A 16,049-nucleotide genomic window follows, 5' to 3' on the forward strand; every position below is an offset into this window, starting at 1 on the left:
GGAGGCGTGCTGGACTAATTGCAGAGTTTTGCTGCAAAAACAGCATATGCATGGGAAACATTTGACTCCCTTCTATTCTTTAGCATTCCATAAGATTGACCAAATAGAATGAAATTAATACACAGAGTTCACCTATTCCAGCTGTTGCCTTTCAAGTTTCAAAACTAAAATTTCCAAGACCAAGGCAGTTAAATTATCTTGGTCTCCTATGTAGGCAAGGAAATACAAATATATTTAGTGACTTCAATAAAACAATGTTATCTCAAATTTCAGTTAAGACACTGGGCAGCTAAGATGCAAAAAATACTGCCTAGTCTGCAAGCTTATAGTGCTGGTTGGGTATTTTGACTGGTGTTCAGTCCCTATATAAGAATGGTGCCTGTTTTACTGATTGATACTTGATGCTGACTTTCAAATGTGCTGTGAGTTCCTGCATGTTCTTCCCTTGTTTAGCTCTGCATGGAGTTTATTGCTCATTGCAGTAGTTTTATTGCTGAAAGTGTTGTTAACCAGAAGTTGCCATAAATCTTTTTACATTTCGAGTCTTTTCATAAAAACTGTGTTGATAACAGTTTGATATTTGCTTTATGCTATCATTGGTGATTGTAGCTGAGTAATTTGTTGAAAGAAAAACGTGATGAAGTGGAGAAAGAGCATGAGAGGAAACTGGAGCAGCTTAAAGAAGAACACCAACAAACTATGGATAGAATTAGAGAGGAATATGAAGAAAAGGTGAGAAAACATTCACTTCAACCATCCGGACTTGAATTAAGTTCCTTTTTAATTCTGTTTAATGTGTGCAGGATTTGCTAATAAAGTAATTGGATTGAGAGTCGGGATCTAATCAGTGGTTGGGATTTGAGAGAAGTGAATCCTGTTGAACATGTGGCCCTATCTCAGTCCTTATTTATTGTATACAGACAGACCCTTGGTTATGACAAGCTTCTGTTCCTGAGAACTGTTCATAACCCAAACTGTTCATAAGTTGGAAATAAACAAGAACAGGGTCATGGTAGCATAGCAAGCAGTTAACGAATGCTATAATGGCTCAGAGAGTCAAGAGTTCAAAGTTCAATTCCAATGCCATCTATAAGGAGTTTGTATGTTCTTCCTATGACCACATTGGTTTTTTCCCACAGCCCAAAGACATATCAATTAGTAGGTTAATTGGTCATTAGACACCATCCTGTGATTATGCTCAGATTAATAGGTGGGTTGCAGGGTGGCATGGCTCATTGGGCAGGAAGGGTCTGTTCTATATCTCTAATTTAAGAAATAAACAAGTACGGTGTATGGGGAAGGATCACAGATACAGCACGAGAACAGGAAGTGATGGGAGTACAAGTTAGCACAAGAAGAGCTGTATCCAGCTAGCCTTACTGACCCAATGAGTCTGCCCAGCATTTCCAGCTCTTCTGGGCTTGATTCAACCCCCAATTATCATGACTGAATGGAGTAGATGGGGATAGAAGGTACACTGAAATTTCCATTCCCACCCAACACCATGGAAAGCATATTTTCCAGACACATCACTGCTTGTTATTCAACTGCATGAGACCACAAGAAACTACAGAGAATTGTAGACACAACACACACATTCCAAAGGCCAGCTTCCCCTCTATGGACTCTGTCTGTACTTCTCGCAGCCAGCATAATCAAAGGCCCTACCCACCCTGGGCGTTTTCTCTTCTCTCCGTCCCATCAACAGAAGATACAAAAAGCCTGAAACCACATTCCACCGGGCTTTTGGCCCACTGTTATAAGGTTATTGAACAGTCCCCTGGTATGATAGACTCTTGACCTCACAATCTTCCTAGTTATGGCTTTGCACCTTATTGTCCATCTGCACTACACTTTCTCTTTAAATGTAATACTTTATTCTGCATTATGATAGTTCTTCACCTTGTAATACCTCAATGCACTATCGTAATGAATTGATCTGTATGAACACTATCAAGATAAGTTTTTCCACTGGACTGTGCTACATGTGACAATAATAAACCAATTTAGCAAATTTACCAAATCCATTATATTTTTCAGCATAAAATTATAAATAAAGACTTTTTTATTCCAGTATTACTCTGTGTTTCCCCATCCATCACTTTGCTTGCCATATCAAGTTTCTTCATTCATATTGTTCAGGAGCAACAGCAGAGAAGTAAACTGCTAAAGCAGCTGCAGGACGAGCACGAGCGTCTAACCAAGTTTCATGAGCGGGAGATTTCAGTTCTTGGTCAGGAGCTGGAGCGTCAACTCAGTGAGTTGCAAAAATCATATGAGAAAAAAGTAAGAATGGAAACAGCTTCTTATAATACACTTCTCATTAACTTTGCTTTAAGGAATCATATGAAGAACAATCCAAATAAACAACATTACCAGACAAAATACTTCAAGGGTTGTTGTTGGGTTGCTTGTTGTTTGGCATCTATGTCAATAATCTTGATGATGTGGTAAACTGGGTCAGCAAATTTGCAGATGTTACCAAGTATGGGAGGGTAGCAGACAGCAAGGAAGACCATCAAAGTTTGTGGCAGGATCTGGACCTGAAAAATGGCAGATGGAATTGATTGTCGACGTGTGAGGTGTTGTACTTTGGGAGGACCAGCCAGGGTAAGACTTACACAGTGAATGGTAGGGCACTGAGGAGTGCAATAGTATAGAGAGATCGAGGAATACAGTTCCATAATTCCTTGGAAAGTAGCTTCACAGGTAGATAGAGTTGTGAAGAAGCTTCTGGCACATTGGCTTTCATAATTCAAAGTATTGATACAGGAGTTGGGATGTTATGCTGAAGTTGAATAAGACAATAGTGAGCCCTAATTTGGAGTATTTTATTCAATTTTGGTCACCTACTGTACCTACAGGAAAGATATTAATAAAATTGAAAGAGTACAGAGAAAATTTATAATGATGTTGCCAGACCTGAATTATAAGGAAGGGTTGAATAGGTTAGAACTTTATTCCCTAGAGCACAGGAAAATGAGGGGAGATTTGATAGAGGTATACAAAATTATGAGTGGTATAGATGGGGAAACGCAAGCAGGCTTTTTCCACTGAAGTTGGGTGAGACAAAAACTAGAGGTCATAGGTTTAGGGTGAAAGGTGAAATATTTAAGGGGAACCTGAGGGGTAACTTCTTCACTCAGAAGGCCAGTGAGAATGTGGAACGAGATGCCAGCAAAAGTGGTGGATGTGGGTTTAATTTCAACATTGAAGAAAAACTTCAATAAGTACACCGATGGGCAGGGGATGGAGGGCTATGGTCCATTTACGGGTCAATGGGACTAGGCAGAATAACAATTCATGTATTAAATGGGCCAAAGAGCCTGTTTCTGTGGTATAGTACTCTATAATTCTATGTGTTGAATTTGTTTCAGATATTTTTCAAGTAGGTTGATCAGTAATTTCACCTCAAGAGCACTTGGGTAGAAACCAATTCTCAGTTGTTTGTGATAAACAGGTGCATTAACATTTTAGTGCATACACAAGAGGATGAACTTTAATTACTTTTTTAAAAGGAGGATAATTAATTTTCAATATGAATATCTTATTAACATCAAAAATCGCACTGACTGTGATAATCCTTAAAGGCTAAGTTCTGTATCTTTACCAGGAATACAGAGCATTGTAAGCAAAGGTAGTAGTAAAGAAAGAGGGTCATCTATCTGCCTGTAAATCTGGCCATACAGTTTTATCCAATCAATGTTTAAAATACAAATGGACTATGGTAGCTATCAGTATAGGACTTATTAAAGCAGAATAGTTATTATATTTGTTCTTTGCATACATATCCAACTGTGTAAATGAGATCACCTTTTTTGTGATGCAAAACATGCAGTGAAATCAAATAAGAGAGGTTTGTGCTGGGCAGCCTGCAATTCTTGCCATGGTTTTATCATCATCACAGCATGCTCACAGCTTACTAACCCCAAATGCATATCTTTTGGAGTGTGGGAGGAAACCCATGTGGTCACTGAGAGAACATACAGACAGCAGTGGGAATTGAACCATGATCTTAGAACTGTCTCTGGAATAGCATTACGTGAACTGCTACACTGCTATGCAGCTGAGTCTAAAGAAGCCCTTTTATTTTTAAGAAAAGCAGAATTAAAACAAAACTGCATTGGAAAATATGGGCCCAGTCTGTTCCATAGTTCGGTTGCCTTTGTAGGAAACCATTTTTTTAAACCTCACCTCAGATCCTTGTAGATCCCATAGCTTAAATAAATAAAAGCTGTAGTCCAAAATTTTAATCAACAGTAAGACATTTTTGCCTTGTTGTATGATCATACAAATTAAGAGCAACAGCAAGCCACCATTGTTGACACTGTTATTCCCCATCATCTCAGGTTTTATTTGATTCTGTGGCCTCCTATATGCTGCACTTCAGAAGGCCTTTACTCTTCTTAATGATTGCATAGAATCATTTTTCACAGCCCAAGAAAATCCCTGGCTATTTAATACATCTTCAGGAAGTGGAAGCTTTTTTTTTGTTGCATTCTGTTCCCTTTAACCTTTTCACAACTTTTGGAATTAAATTTTATTCATTCAATACTTTATATTGTTGTTATAAATGGAAAATTATTTTATTTTATTTTATATTTATATAGTGGCACAGCGCAGTAACAGGCCCTTCCAGACCAATGAGCCCATGCTGCCCAATTACCCTCTAGCGATGAATTACCTACTAACCCATAGGTCTACATGAAATGTGGGAGGAAACAGGAACACTGGGAGAACATACAAGCTCATTACAGACAGTATCGGAAATCAACCCAGGGTCACTAGCACTGTAATGGTGTTACACTAGCTGCAGGCCTATCATGCTGCTCTTTAAACAAAAAAAAAGAGCTTAAAATTGACAAACCAATCTAATTGCCCTAATAAGGAGTTAGTTGATTTTTCCCCTACTTTGAACAGTATCCTAATGACACAAATTGTAGCTAAACATTGCAACATTTTCAGAACTTGACTTTGTCTATAGACAATAGAAAATAGGTTCATACTTCAATTTACTTATTTACACAAGAACCACGCTTATCTATGCACCTGCAGGAATTGAAAATTAAGAAGTCTGAAGAGCAGCTGGAGATGAGAAGCAAAGAACTGAATGCCAAGTGCAATTTGCTGCAAAACCAGGTAGGCGACATCTGGGCTGCATAACACACAGTCTAAGAACCAATCCATTTTAATTGTGAACGGCCCTCTATTTCAGAATTCAGCCTTTGAAAAATACCAAAAGAAAATCAGTTTTTTTTCTTTTGAGGTTGAATCACTATTTGTGTTCCAATCTCTTCTGATCAATTAATATGCCTTTTCAGTTATGGTGTTTTTATTTTAATAAAAGTATGTTTGGAAAAATATATCAGGAGCTTCTCAAGTCATTACTTACAGTAAAAGACTTGAGTTATAAATGAAATTAAAGCAAAATGTCATAGACTTCCAATCACTTAGACAATAGAAATGAAGGGTTAATGGTCTTCATTCATTATTGGGAGAATATAAAGATGGAGAACCTTTCAGAAAATGTGGAATCAAGAAGGAAGTGATGTGTTGAAATCAGGTGTGATTAAATAACAAAAGGAAAGAAGTGAAAAGCAGAGAAGAGATAAAATGAAACAAAACCAAGCATGGATGCAGAACTTAAGTAAGTGGCTAGAATAGACCAGCATAATATGAAGGACACATTCAGGAAACATTCTGGTGAAGTCCTGATCCTTGGCTGAAACAAGGCAAGCAGTTGTCATTAGTGCAAACTAGCACCACACTGCATCAAGAATGAGTTTTCAAGTTCAAGTTTAGTATCATTCAGCCATTCACATGTAATACAGCAAAACAAAGCATGTTTCCTCTGGGACCAAGGGACAAAACCAGTACACATAGTCACACACAGCACATATAGTTATGATCCAGCACATAGTGTTACAAAATAAATTAACAAAATTCCCTGAGTGGCATGGCCTGGAGACAGGTTGACATAAAGTGTGAGGTATATGTTTCTGTAAGACAATATAAATCTGGCACCATTATAATTGGACAAGTAGTCATACAAGTATGTGAAACACTAGCAATACAAGATGAAAAGGAGAGTGTCAGCTTGAGATATTCCATTGTCAGAACCTGCTGCATAAAAGAAAATGAGAACAGCTGTAAAGGTCTAATGTTAAGAAAATCAAACACAGGCAAAACTGCAATATACAAAAGTAGCTCATTATATTTATAAATGAAGACAAGGGAAAACAAATTAACACTCTTAAGAAATCTGGGTGCTATAAGACTTTGAAATACAAGCCCCACGGATCCTTGAAGGTACCAAATCGATTGAGAGGATTGCAAAAAAAAATCGCCTACAAGATGTTATGCTTCATTAACCAAGGCAGAGTGTATAAATGCTAGGATCCTTTAGTAGGTGCATAGTTTTTTTGAAGTTAGTATACAGCTTGAGTACTGTGTGTGATCTGGACACCATGCCACAGGAAGGATTCAACATTTTATATTAAAAAATGTATTAGAAATGTACCAAATTCTTTCCAGGAATTAAGTATCTTAACTGGTAGGAAGAATTGGGTAAACTGAAATAAGCTGGAGATTGCGATAGATTGAAGTGTAAAAAACTATGGACCAAGATAGAGGAAGAACCTAAAATCTTATTTTAGCAGAGAAGTCTTAATGTAGAATTAAATAATTTTTGCAGTTCACTTCCTCTGCTTGAATCAGAACTGGCCAGGTCTTCAGTGATACTCACCTGTGATATTAACACAGTTTTTCTCTCTCTTCTCTATGTGATGTGCTGGTGCATTTCAAACATTCCCCTTTAATTTCTCGGCAACATCTTTTGCCTGCATTTCACAGATTTAACACTTCCCTTTGCTTTTTCTCTCTCTAATATCTCCAATTAATCTATCAACCAGATGGCCCCATGGACATCACAGTCACTTTGCCAACTCTGGCCCCAAACCTGAATTCTATTCGTCCCTCCCCCAAACTTTGTAAAACTTGAAACTTGTTTTCCCGCCTGTGATAAAGGGTCCTCAACTCATAATGTTAACTTTGATTTCCTTTTCATGCCCAATCTGAGTTTTGCAATGGTTTCTGTCTTTCAGGTTTGCAGAATCTGTAAGGTTTTCTGGTCAGATGACAGAATTATTTTTTCATGCAGAAAGAGTCAGGAGGTTATTGCTTGAAGTAACAGTAAATTCCACACAGTCTCCTGAATGTTTTGGTGTTCTTCAAATAAAGATAACAGATCAACTTTATTCACCATAATACATTAGCATGTATTAGCAATTTGCTGTGGGGTTCCGGTGACATCATTGTCGAGAATGGCAGCTTAAGTCACAAGCTCCTCCGGAAAAACGCGTATTATGCCCCGTTATCCCATCAAATATTATATTTTTCGAAAAATATTTGAACTGAAAAGAGGGGCAAGAATGGGGAGAAGAAATGGAAATAAAAAAAGCAACACTGCAGAGCCTGCGTAAGAGAGGAGTGCAGCGAGTGGCTCTCCGACCTGACCGCGTGCTAGCGAGGCGGCTGCTGGGCCTCGCTCAGGCGAAGTGGCGAATATCTTCGAAATTCTGAAAGAAATAATGGAGGTCCAGAAAGATATAAAGCAGCAGCTCTGTGATATTAAGGCAGAGCTCGCCAGCGTTAATCAAAAAATAGCGGTGGCAGAGACTCGAATTGAGAAGGTGGAAGATCGCGTTCAAAACATGGAACGGATACTGAGCAAGACAATAAAAATAATACATCACCAAGAAGGTAAACTGCTTGACCTGGAGGGAAGATCACGGCAGAAAAATATCAGAATCTACAATGTTCCCGAAGGAGCAGAGGGCTCGTCTATGACGGAGTTTGTCGAAAAGTTACTGCGGGACACGTTGGATCTTCCCTCGGTTATGGAGCTGGAAGTCGAGAGAGCCCACCACGTTCCGAAACCTACCCAGGATAGAAAGCCACGCTCAATAATAATTAAATTCCTGCAGTCCAGCACCAAGGCGCAGATTCTACAAAGGGCCTGGGGTAAGAAGAGAGTGTTTTACGACGATAAATTAATATATTTCAACCAAGATTACCCCCCCCCCCCCCCCCCGCGGTCCTGCAGAAACGCAAAGAATACTCTGAAGTAAAGCGAGTACTAAAGCAAAACAAGATTAGATTTCAAACTCCGTACCCTGCTAAACTTCAAGTGTTTTATGACAACGGGACGCAGTTGTACCAGACGGTGGAAGAGGCGACTACAGACATGAAGGCCAGAGGGTTGCCCGTTAGCGTCACCAAAACGAGGGAAAGCCTGACTGAGGAATTATCCCGCTCCGCTTGGGAAATATTGCAAGAATCGAGAAGGCAGGAGACGGGAGGAGGCCGAGAGAAATATATTAGGAAGAGACCGGGAGTTTCCCAAAGACAGTCCTCACCCCCTTCAGAAGAGCCATAAGGTTTGGCTAACTTTAAAAATGTTGAGAAGCTAAACGGAAGCAAAAGTACACGGTGATATACCTATCTCGAAAAATATTTATTTTAATGTGGATTTTATATTACTTAGTTGTTATTCTTTATTCTCTCACTTACTCCTTTTTCCCCACCAAAATGAGAATATATGTACGTGTATGTAATGTGTGTGTGTATGTATGTGTGTGTATATATATTTTTATATATATATATATAAAATATATATATGTGTGTGTGTGTATGTATATATATAGGAGGAGTACACAGGGAAATCTTTTCTGTGTAATGGATTTGTTCACTGACTTTTATGAATACTGCATTGGGGGCCTTCAACTCACAAGTAGGAGGGGTTATCCCCCACAGCTAGACATTTCCTCTAGCTCAATACAGGGTCATCTACTAGAGACCTCAGCCTTGGAATTACACGTTCGTTACCATTTTTGTTGTTATTCGTGTTTCTTGGTTCTTATTTGTTCAGGGAGTAGATTGATTAAGTTTTTTTCTAATTTCAATGGTACATTGACAGATAAATACAGATGGCTAAGGACAAGGTAAAATTCATTTCTTTTAATGTCAATGGGCTATTAAATCCAATTAAACATAAGAGAATTTTACCCAATTTGGAACAATTTGATTCATACTGGGAAAAATGGTTTAACTACATAATGCCTCATAGGCCTGATTTTATTCTCACAAATCAATGAATCTGTTGTAAAAAAAAGATCACTCCCTACTTGTACATAATTCTTTCCTTTTGCTTGTTTTTTCTTTCCACTCTTTTCTATGAGTGTATACCTCAGATAAATACTTTGTGGAGATTTGTGATATATATGATTATATGATATATATGTACAATGTCTGAAATACATCTTATGGAAATGTTTGATGATGAACTTTAATTAAAAAATAAATTATAAAGGAATTTGCTGTGGTGTGTTGGTCAGGGTGTGACATGCAACAAAAAGCAACAATATTCAACAATTAAAGGAATAAAGAATTATATGTAAATTTAAAAAGCAGATAAAGATAGAGGCTAAAGGATGGATAAATTGTGCATAAATAAATACCAACATGTATTTACAATGTAAACAGTATTACAGAAGGTGGTTTAAAGTGTTTGCAGTGCAGTGTCAGGGGTAATAGACAGAGGAGTAAGGGTAACTAGAATTGTTGATCAGATTAACTATCTGGGGGTGAAGTTTTTTTTTAATTGGCTTTCCAGAAGGAAGTTTTTGGACAAGTATCCAGTTAAACAGACAAAAGACAATTACCATGAAGGGAGGCCATCCATGTCCAGGGTAAACTACCTGTTTATTGTGTCCTGAGATAATTGGTCATGTTCAATGTCAACAGCCACACATGGTAACTCACCCCATATTTCAGTAACCCTGAATGAAACAAAATACTGCAATCACCCATCATCTCTGGAGATCTAAATCCATGTAGTTGACTTAGGAGTACAAACTGTTTCTGTTGTACTTTTCAGGAAATGTCATTGAAACTGAAGAGGCAACAATTCCGTGCAGAGGAGGAACAGCTGCAGAGGGACCAGGCTGTAAGTGCTCATCTCACTACTCAAACAAGTTGATTACTGTTCTGGATGGGACTTTTCACATAAATACAAAAATGTTAATGTTCTCTTTACATGCATTTACATGATATTCTATCTTTTTTCTTATTTCTATTTGTCATTTTCCTTTTCACTGTCTCTTGAGGAAGTCAGGGAGGAGATGATTGAGGGGTTGATAGGTGTGGTTGCCAAAGGAAAATAACTGTGACCTCCATGCAATGATTGAACCTATTTCTAGTGCCAGGGCTTAGGAACCTAGCAACCAAAGAAAAGTGGGATGTGGGAGAGTCAGAGATGCGCTTTTCTTTACACAGAGAGTGGTGGGTGCATGGATTACGCTGCCAGGGGTAGTAGTAGAGGTGGGCACATTAGAGACATTTAAGGAACCCTTAGATAGGCACATGGATGATAAAAAAAATAGAGGATTATGGCAGAGGGAATGGTTAAATTGATGAGAACATGTTAAAAGGGCGGCATAACATCATGGTCCGAAGGGCCTATGTTGTGCTGTGATGTTCTATGTTAGAGCTAGCAGACAAACACTTGTGCATTGGAGAGAAGCGTACTCCACCCATCTCCAAACCTATCTTCCACTGTTTACTTCCTCTCGATCATGTGGCATCCTACTCACTGCAACAAGCACAAACCTTCACCATGCCCCATTCATTTTAGGTGATCATGATGAGTCCAAAAATTGTTGCCCTCCTGCTGTCAGATTCTCATTCCAGCTGACCATTGGGAGTGTAGCAACTTTCATTATAAGGTTTTTAATGGGATATAGTTGATAATTTCAACTTGACTTCTGTTTTTGTGAAACTGCCAGCTGCAACCTACTCCCTCCCTATCTTCCCAAAAATTTGTCCTACTTATCCTAAAAAAAATTCAGGCAAGATGTAAAATTAATCTGGACCCACAGCAATTTGCTTATTGTCACGATAGGTTTGCGGCAGATGCAATCTCAATGGCTCTTCACACAGCCCTAGGTCACCTGAATAATACAAACACCTATGTCAAGATGCTGTTCATTGACTATAGCTCAGCATTTTAACACCATTGTTCTCACAGACTGAAGGATAAGCTACAGAATCTGGGCCTCTGTACCTCCCTCAGAATCAGAATCAGGTTTATTATCACTGGCATGTGTCATGAAATTTGTTAACTTAGCAGCAGCATAATACAGAAGAGAAAAAAAAACAAAATAAAATAATAAGTAATAAATAAATAATACATAAATTACAGTATACGTATATTGAATAGATTGAAAATCATGCAAAAAACCCAGAAATAATATATTTTTTAAAAGTGAGATAGTATCCAATGGTTCAATGTCCATTTAGGAGTTGGATGGCAGAGGGGAAGAAGCTGTTTCTGAATCGCTGAGTGTGTGCCTTCAGGCTTCTGTACCTCCTACTTGATGGTAACAGTGAGAAAAGGGCATGTCCTGGGTGCTGGAGGTCCTTAATAATGGACCTGCTCCTTGAAGATGTCCTGCGTACTTTGCAGCCTATCAGAATGCTCTCCACGGTACATCTATAGAAGTTTTTGAATGTATTTGTTGACATACCAAATCTCTTCAAACTCCTAATGAAGTATAACTGCTGTCTTGCCTTCTTTATAACTGCATCAATATGTTGGGACCAGGTTAGATCCTCAGAGATCTTGACACCCAGGAACTTGAAGCTGCTCACTCTCTCCACTTCTGATCCCTCTGTGACGATTGGTATGTGCTCTCTCATCTTACCCTTCCTGAAGTCCACGATCAGCTCTTTCATCTTACTGACATTGAGTGCCAGGTTGTTGCTGCGGCATCACTCCACTATTTGGCATATCTCACTCCTGCACGCCCTCTTGTCACCATCTGAGATTCTACCAACAATGGTTGTATTGTTAGCAGATTTATAGAAGGTATTTGAGCTATGCCTAGCCACACAGTCATGTGTATACAGAGAGTAGAGCAGTGGGCTAAGCACACACCCCTGAGGTGCGCCAGTGTTGATCGTCAGCGAGGAGGAGATGCTATCACCAATCTGCACAGATTGTGGTCTTCCGGTTAGGAAGTTGAGGATCTAATTGCAGAGGGAGGTACAGAGGCCCAGGTTCTGCAACTTCTCAATCAGGCTTGTGGGAATGATTGTATTAAATGCTGAGCTATAGTCAATGAACAGCATCAGGTGTTTGTGTTGTCCAGGTGGTCTAAAGCCGTGTGAAGAGCCACTGAGATTGCATCTACCATTGACCTGTTGTGGCAATAGGCAAATTGCAATGGGTCCAGGTCCTTGCTGAGGCAGGAGTTCAGTCTAGTCATGACCAACCTCTCAAAGCATTTCATCGCTGTCGATGTGAGTGCTACTGGGTGATGGTCATTAAGGCAGCTCACATTATTCTTCTTAGGCACTGGTATAATTGTTGCCTTTTTGAAGCAAGTGGGAACTTCTGACTGTAGCAGTGTGAGGTTGAAAATGTCCTTGAATACTTCTGCCAGTTGGCTCTGCGATTGGATTCTCAACTTCCTAACTGGAAGACCCAATCTCTGTGGATTTGTAATAATATCTCCTCCTTGCTGACGATCAACACTGGTGCAGCTCAAGGATGTGTGCTTAGCACGTTGTTCTACTCTCTCTGTGCCCATGACTGTGTGGCTAGGCATAGCTCAAGTACCATCTATAAATTTGATGATGATTCAACCATTATTGGTAGAATCTCATGGTGACGAGAGGACGTACAGGAGTGAGATATACCAACTAGTTGTGTGGTGTCGCAGCAACAACCTGGCACTCAATGTTAGCAAGACAAAAGAGCTGATTGTGGTCTTCAGGAAGGGTAAGATGAAGGAACACAAACCAATCCTCATAGAGGGATCAGAAATGGAGACAGTGAGCAAATTCAGGTTCCTGGTTGTTAAGGTCTCTGAGGATCTAATCTGGTCCTAACATGTCAACTCAGCTACAAAGAAGGGAAGAGAATTGCTATTTCATTAGGAGTTTGAGGGGATTCAGTTTGTTATCTAAAACACTCAAAAACTTCTACAGATGTATCGTGGAGAGCATTCTGACAGGCTGCATCACTGTCTGGTATGGGGGGTTGGGAGGGGGGGCTACTGCACAGGACCAAAAGAAGCTACAGAAAGTTGTAAAATTAGTCAGCTCCATCTTGGGTACTAGCCTCCGTAATATCCAAGACATTTTCGAGGAGCAGTACCTCAGAAAGGCAATGTCCAGTATTAAGGACCTCCATCACCCAGGACATGCCCTCTTCTCATTGTTACCATCAGGAAGGAGGTACAGAAGCCTGAAGACACACACTCAGCAATTCAGGAACTGCTTCTTCCCCTCTACCATTCGATTCCTAAATAGACATTGAACCCATGAACTTTTTTTAATATTATTTCTATTTTTACACTATTTTTAATTTAACTATTTAATATATATTTATATTTACAGTAATTGACTTATTTTTTCACAATTATCATGTATTGCATTGTTAACAAATTTCATGACATATGCTGGTGATATTAAACTTGAATATTCAAAGTTAAAAGTACATTTATTACATTTGAATTTTGAATAATAATAGTTACTGTGTCAGCTAGTTGAATATTAGCTATGCAATTTAATTCTTTGAAAATGATCACCAGAATTTCTCAGCAAGCAGCTTGTTTTCATGTGCATGCTTTATATACATTCACAGGAAATAGTTCTTTCTCAACCAAGCAAACAAGAAATAGAACAAGCAAAATACGAACATTCCTCATTGCAAGAGTCAATCTGTCTGTCCCACCAGCAATTGTATAATCTACAGGGCCAGCAAGTGGAACTCAAAGAGGAAGTTGATGCGCTCAGAAATGAACGTCAGCATCTCCAAAATAGAATCAGGTATCTTGCTGTTGCTCAGTGGGTTGAAGGAATTCTGATAGGAGGAGTGAATGGAAGGGTACACAGAATTTCCATTCTCTGAGCTGCCACAGTATCGTGGTGGTTGGCACAACAGCTATCACAACTAGGTGCATCAGAGTTTGAAGTTTATTTCTGGCACCATCTATATGAAGTTTGTATATTCTCCCTGTGATCATGTGGGTTTCCTCCCACAGTCCAAAGACGTATCAATTAGTAGGTCATTGTAAATTGTCCTGTGATTAGGCTAGGGTTAAATCGGTGGGTTGCTGGTCAGTGCGGCTCATTGGGCCAGAAAGGTCTGTTCCATGCTGTATCTCTAAATTTTAAAAAAAAATTAGTGTATTAAATATGAGAGTTTTGAAATACGTCAACAAAATAAACAGTAGATGAAGGAAACAGAACAAAACTGCATATATAACAGTTGCAGATGCCATGCCTCAGAAATGTCTTCAAAGATTTAACTTACAATGGATTGATTTGAAGTTTAGTAACTATTATGAAAGGACTGCAGCAGCTATTTTCTTCACCGTAAGCTTCTATCAAGAGCTAAGAGACAAATACCTGCTATCAGATTTTGTCAGCTGAGAGATTGTTGGCAAGATTGTCTTTGCTTCATCAAATAATGACACTGAATCATAGTGTCTCTGGAATCGTGATGGTAAGGACTCAGCATAATTCATTAACTCTTACTTTAAAGAAAAATAAATGAAAATTCTGAAGCTCTTCTATAAAGTTCTTCACATTCAAATATTATTGAGTGTGTAAACTGCAGACAGTATGGATTTACTTAGTAGAAAGACCAAGTTTCAACCTGGAGAATCACTCCCTCCCCTCTACAGATGCTATCTGAGCAAAGCTGGAAAGAGATGGGTGCACAATGATCAAAACACAATTTTAATTTAATATTTATAATATGAATAAAGAATAGGGCCCCAATCAGTGTAACAAGTCTTTCTAAAGTGGGGCACAACTCAAGACATTTATGAGCGTCTGCTGCAGTGTAATTGTATGATGAAAAATTCTCTTTCAGTGAATTGAAGGCATCAATCAAAACAAAGCAAAATACCATGAATGAAGAACTTGTAATCAACAGAGACTCTGGTGGCAGTGAGGGGGATGAACTTCGGATTGCGGATTTGAGTTCACACAGAAAAGACGTGAGTAAAGTTTGAATGCAAATCCTGACTGTTTTGCCAAAATTGTTTCGCCTCCATTGAGATCCCTAAGTCTCTTATTTTTATACCTCACTCATATACCATATATCTCAGGCTAAAAGGATGATCAAATGACAAACTAGACTGCTATTATCTATTAGAGGTCTGGTGTTCCATTTTGAATTTGGCCATTTTTACAGGCCAGAGTATTTGTGTCTTTTATTTGGCAAGTGCTATTTATAATGAATTGAGGTGCTATTAGAAATAGCAAATCCACTGAAATCCATTAATATTTCACAATAGGCTCTATCATTAGAAATTTTCTTTGTCAAATCTCCATTTAAAAATTATGGATTTTTTTTAGATGTTGAGGATCTGCTCTGTTGTTCCTGTGTTTAATCCTATTGTTTCAAATTTTCAGCATTTACCTTTTATTTTCGTGTATTTCAAAATGAGGATAGGAGATTTGGTATGTCACCAAAGGCTAGCAAATTTCTACAGATGTACCGTGGAGAGCATTCTAGTTACATCACCATCTGGTGTGAGGGGCCACTTCAGAGGATCAGATAAAGCTCCAGAGGGTTGAAAACTCAAGCCAGCTCCGTCATAGGCACTAGCCTCCCCAGCATCGAGGATATCTTCAAAAAATGATGCGTCAAAAAGGTGACATCCACCATTAAGGACCCTCATCACCTAGGACATGCCCTCTTCCCATTGCTACCATAAAGGAGGAGGTGCAGGAGTCTGAAGATATACATTCAACATTTTAGGAACAGCTTCAGCTTCTTCCCCTCTGCCATCAGATTTCTGAACAAGGAACCCCTGATCCAATGAACTAACTCACAATTTTTGCTCACTTTTTGCACTACTTATTTAATTTAATATATTTGTTTCTTATTAAAATTTATAGTACAGCTTATGTATTTACATTGGACTGCTGCCACAAAATAGCAAATGATGATAAACCTGATTCTGAACTTT

The 16,049-nt window shown here is 38.8% G+C and overlaps 1 protein-coding gene across 9 annotated transcripts in view; it reads left to right on the forward strand.

Moving 5' to 3' along the window:
- Positions 1 to 16,049, forward strand: part of LOC140716930 (centrosomal protein of 164 kDa-like) — a 265,508-nt gene that overhangs the window by 220,608 nt on the left and 28,851 nt on the right. For 8 of the 9 annotated variants that reach the window (XR_012096388.1, XM_073030055.1, XM_073030054.1 and 5 more), the window contains 6 exons: positions 610 to 732; positions 2,143 to 2,286; positions 5,056 to 5,139; positions 9,938 to 10,006; positions 13,709 to 13,893; positions 14,945 to 15,071. Coding sequence is in view for 8 of the 9 variants with exons in the window: in XM_073030055.1 (XP_072886156.1) it covers positions 610 to 732; positions 2,143 to 2,286; positions 5,056 to 5,139; positions 9,938 to 10,006; positions 13,709 to 13,893; positions 14,945 to 15,071 (732 nt within the window). In the remaining variant the exon portion in view is untranslated. The remainder of the gene's footprint in view (positions 1 to 609; positions 733 to 2,142; positions 2,287 to 5,055; positions 5,140 to 9,937; positions 10,007 to 13,708; positions 13,894 to 14,944; positions 15,072 to 16,049) is intronic. The other variant, XM_073030059.1, reaches the window with a different exon arrangement.

Source organism: Hemitrygon akajei, chromosome 26 (genome assembly GCF_048418815.1).
Source record: "Hemitrygon akajei chromosome 26, sHemAka1.3, whole genome shotgun sequence".
NCBI lineage: Eukaryota > Metazoa > Chordata > Chondrichthyes > Myliobatiformes > Dasyatidae > Hemitrygon > Hemitrygon akajei.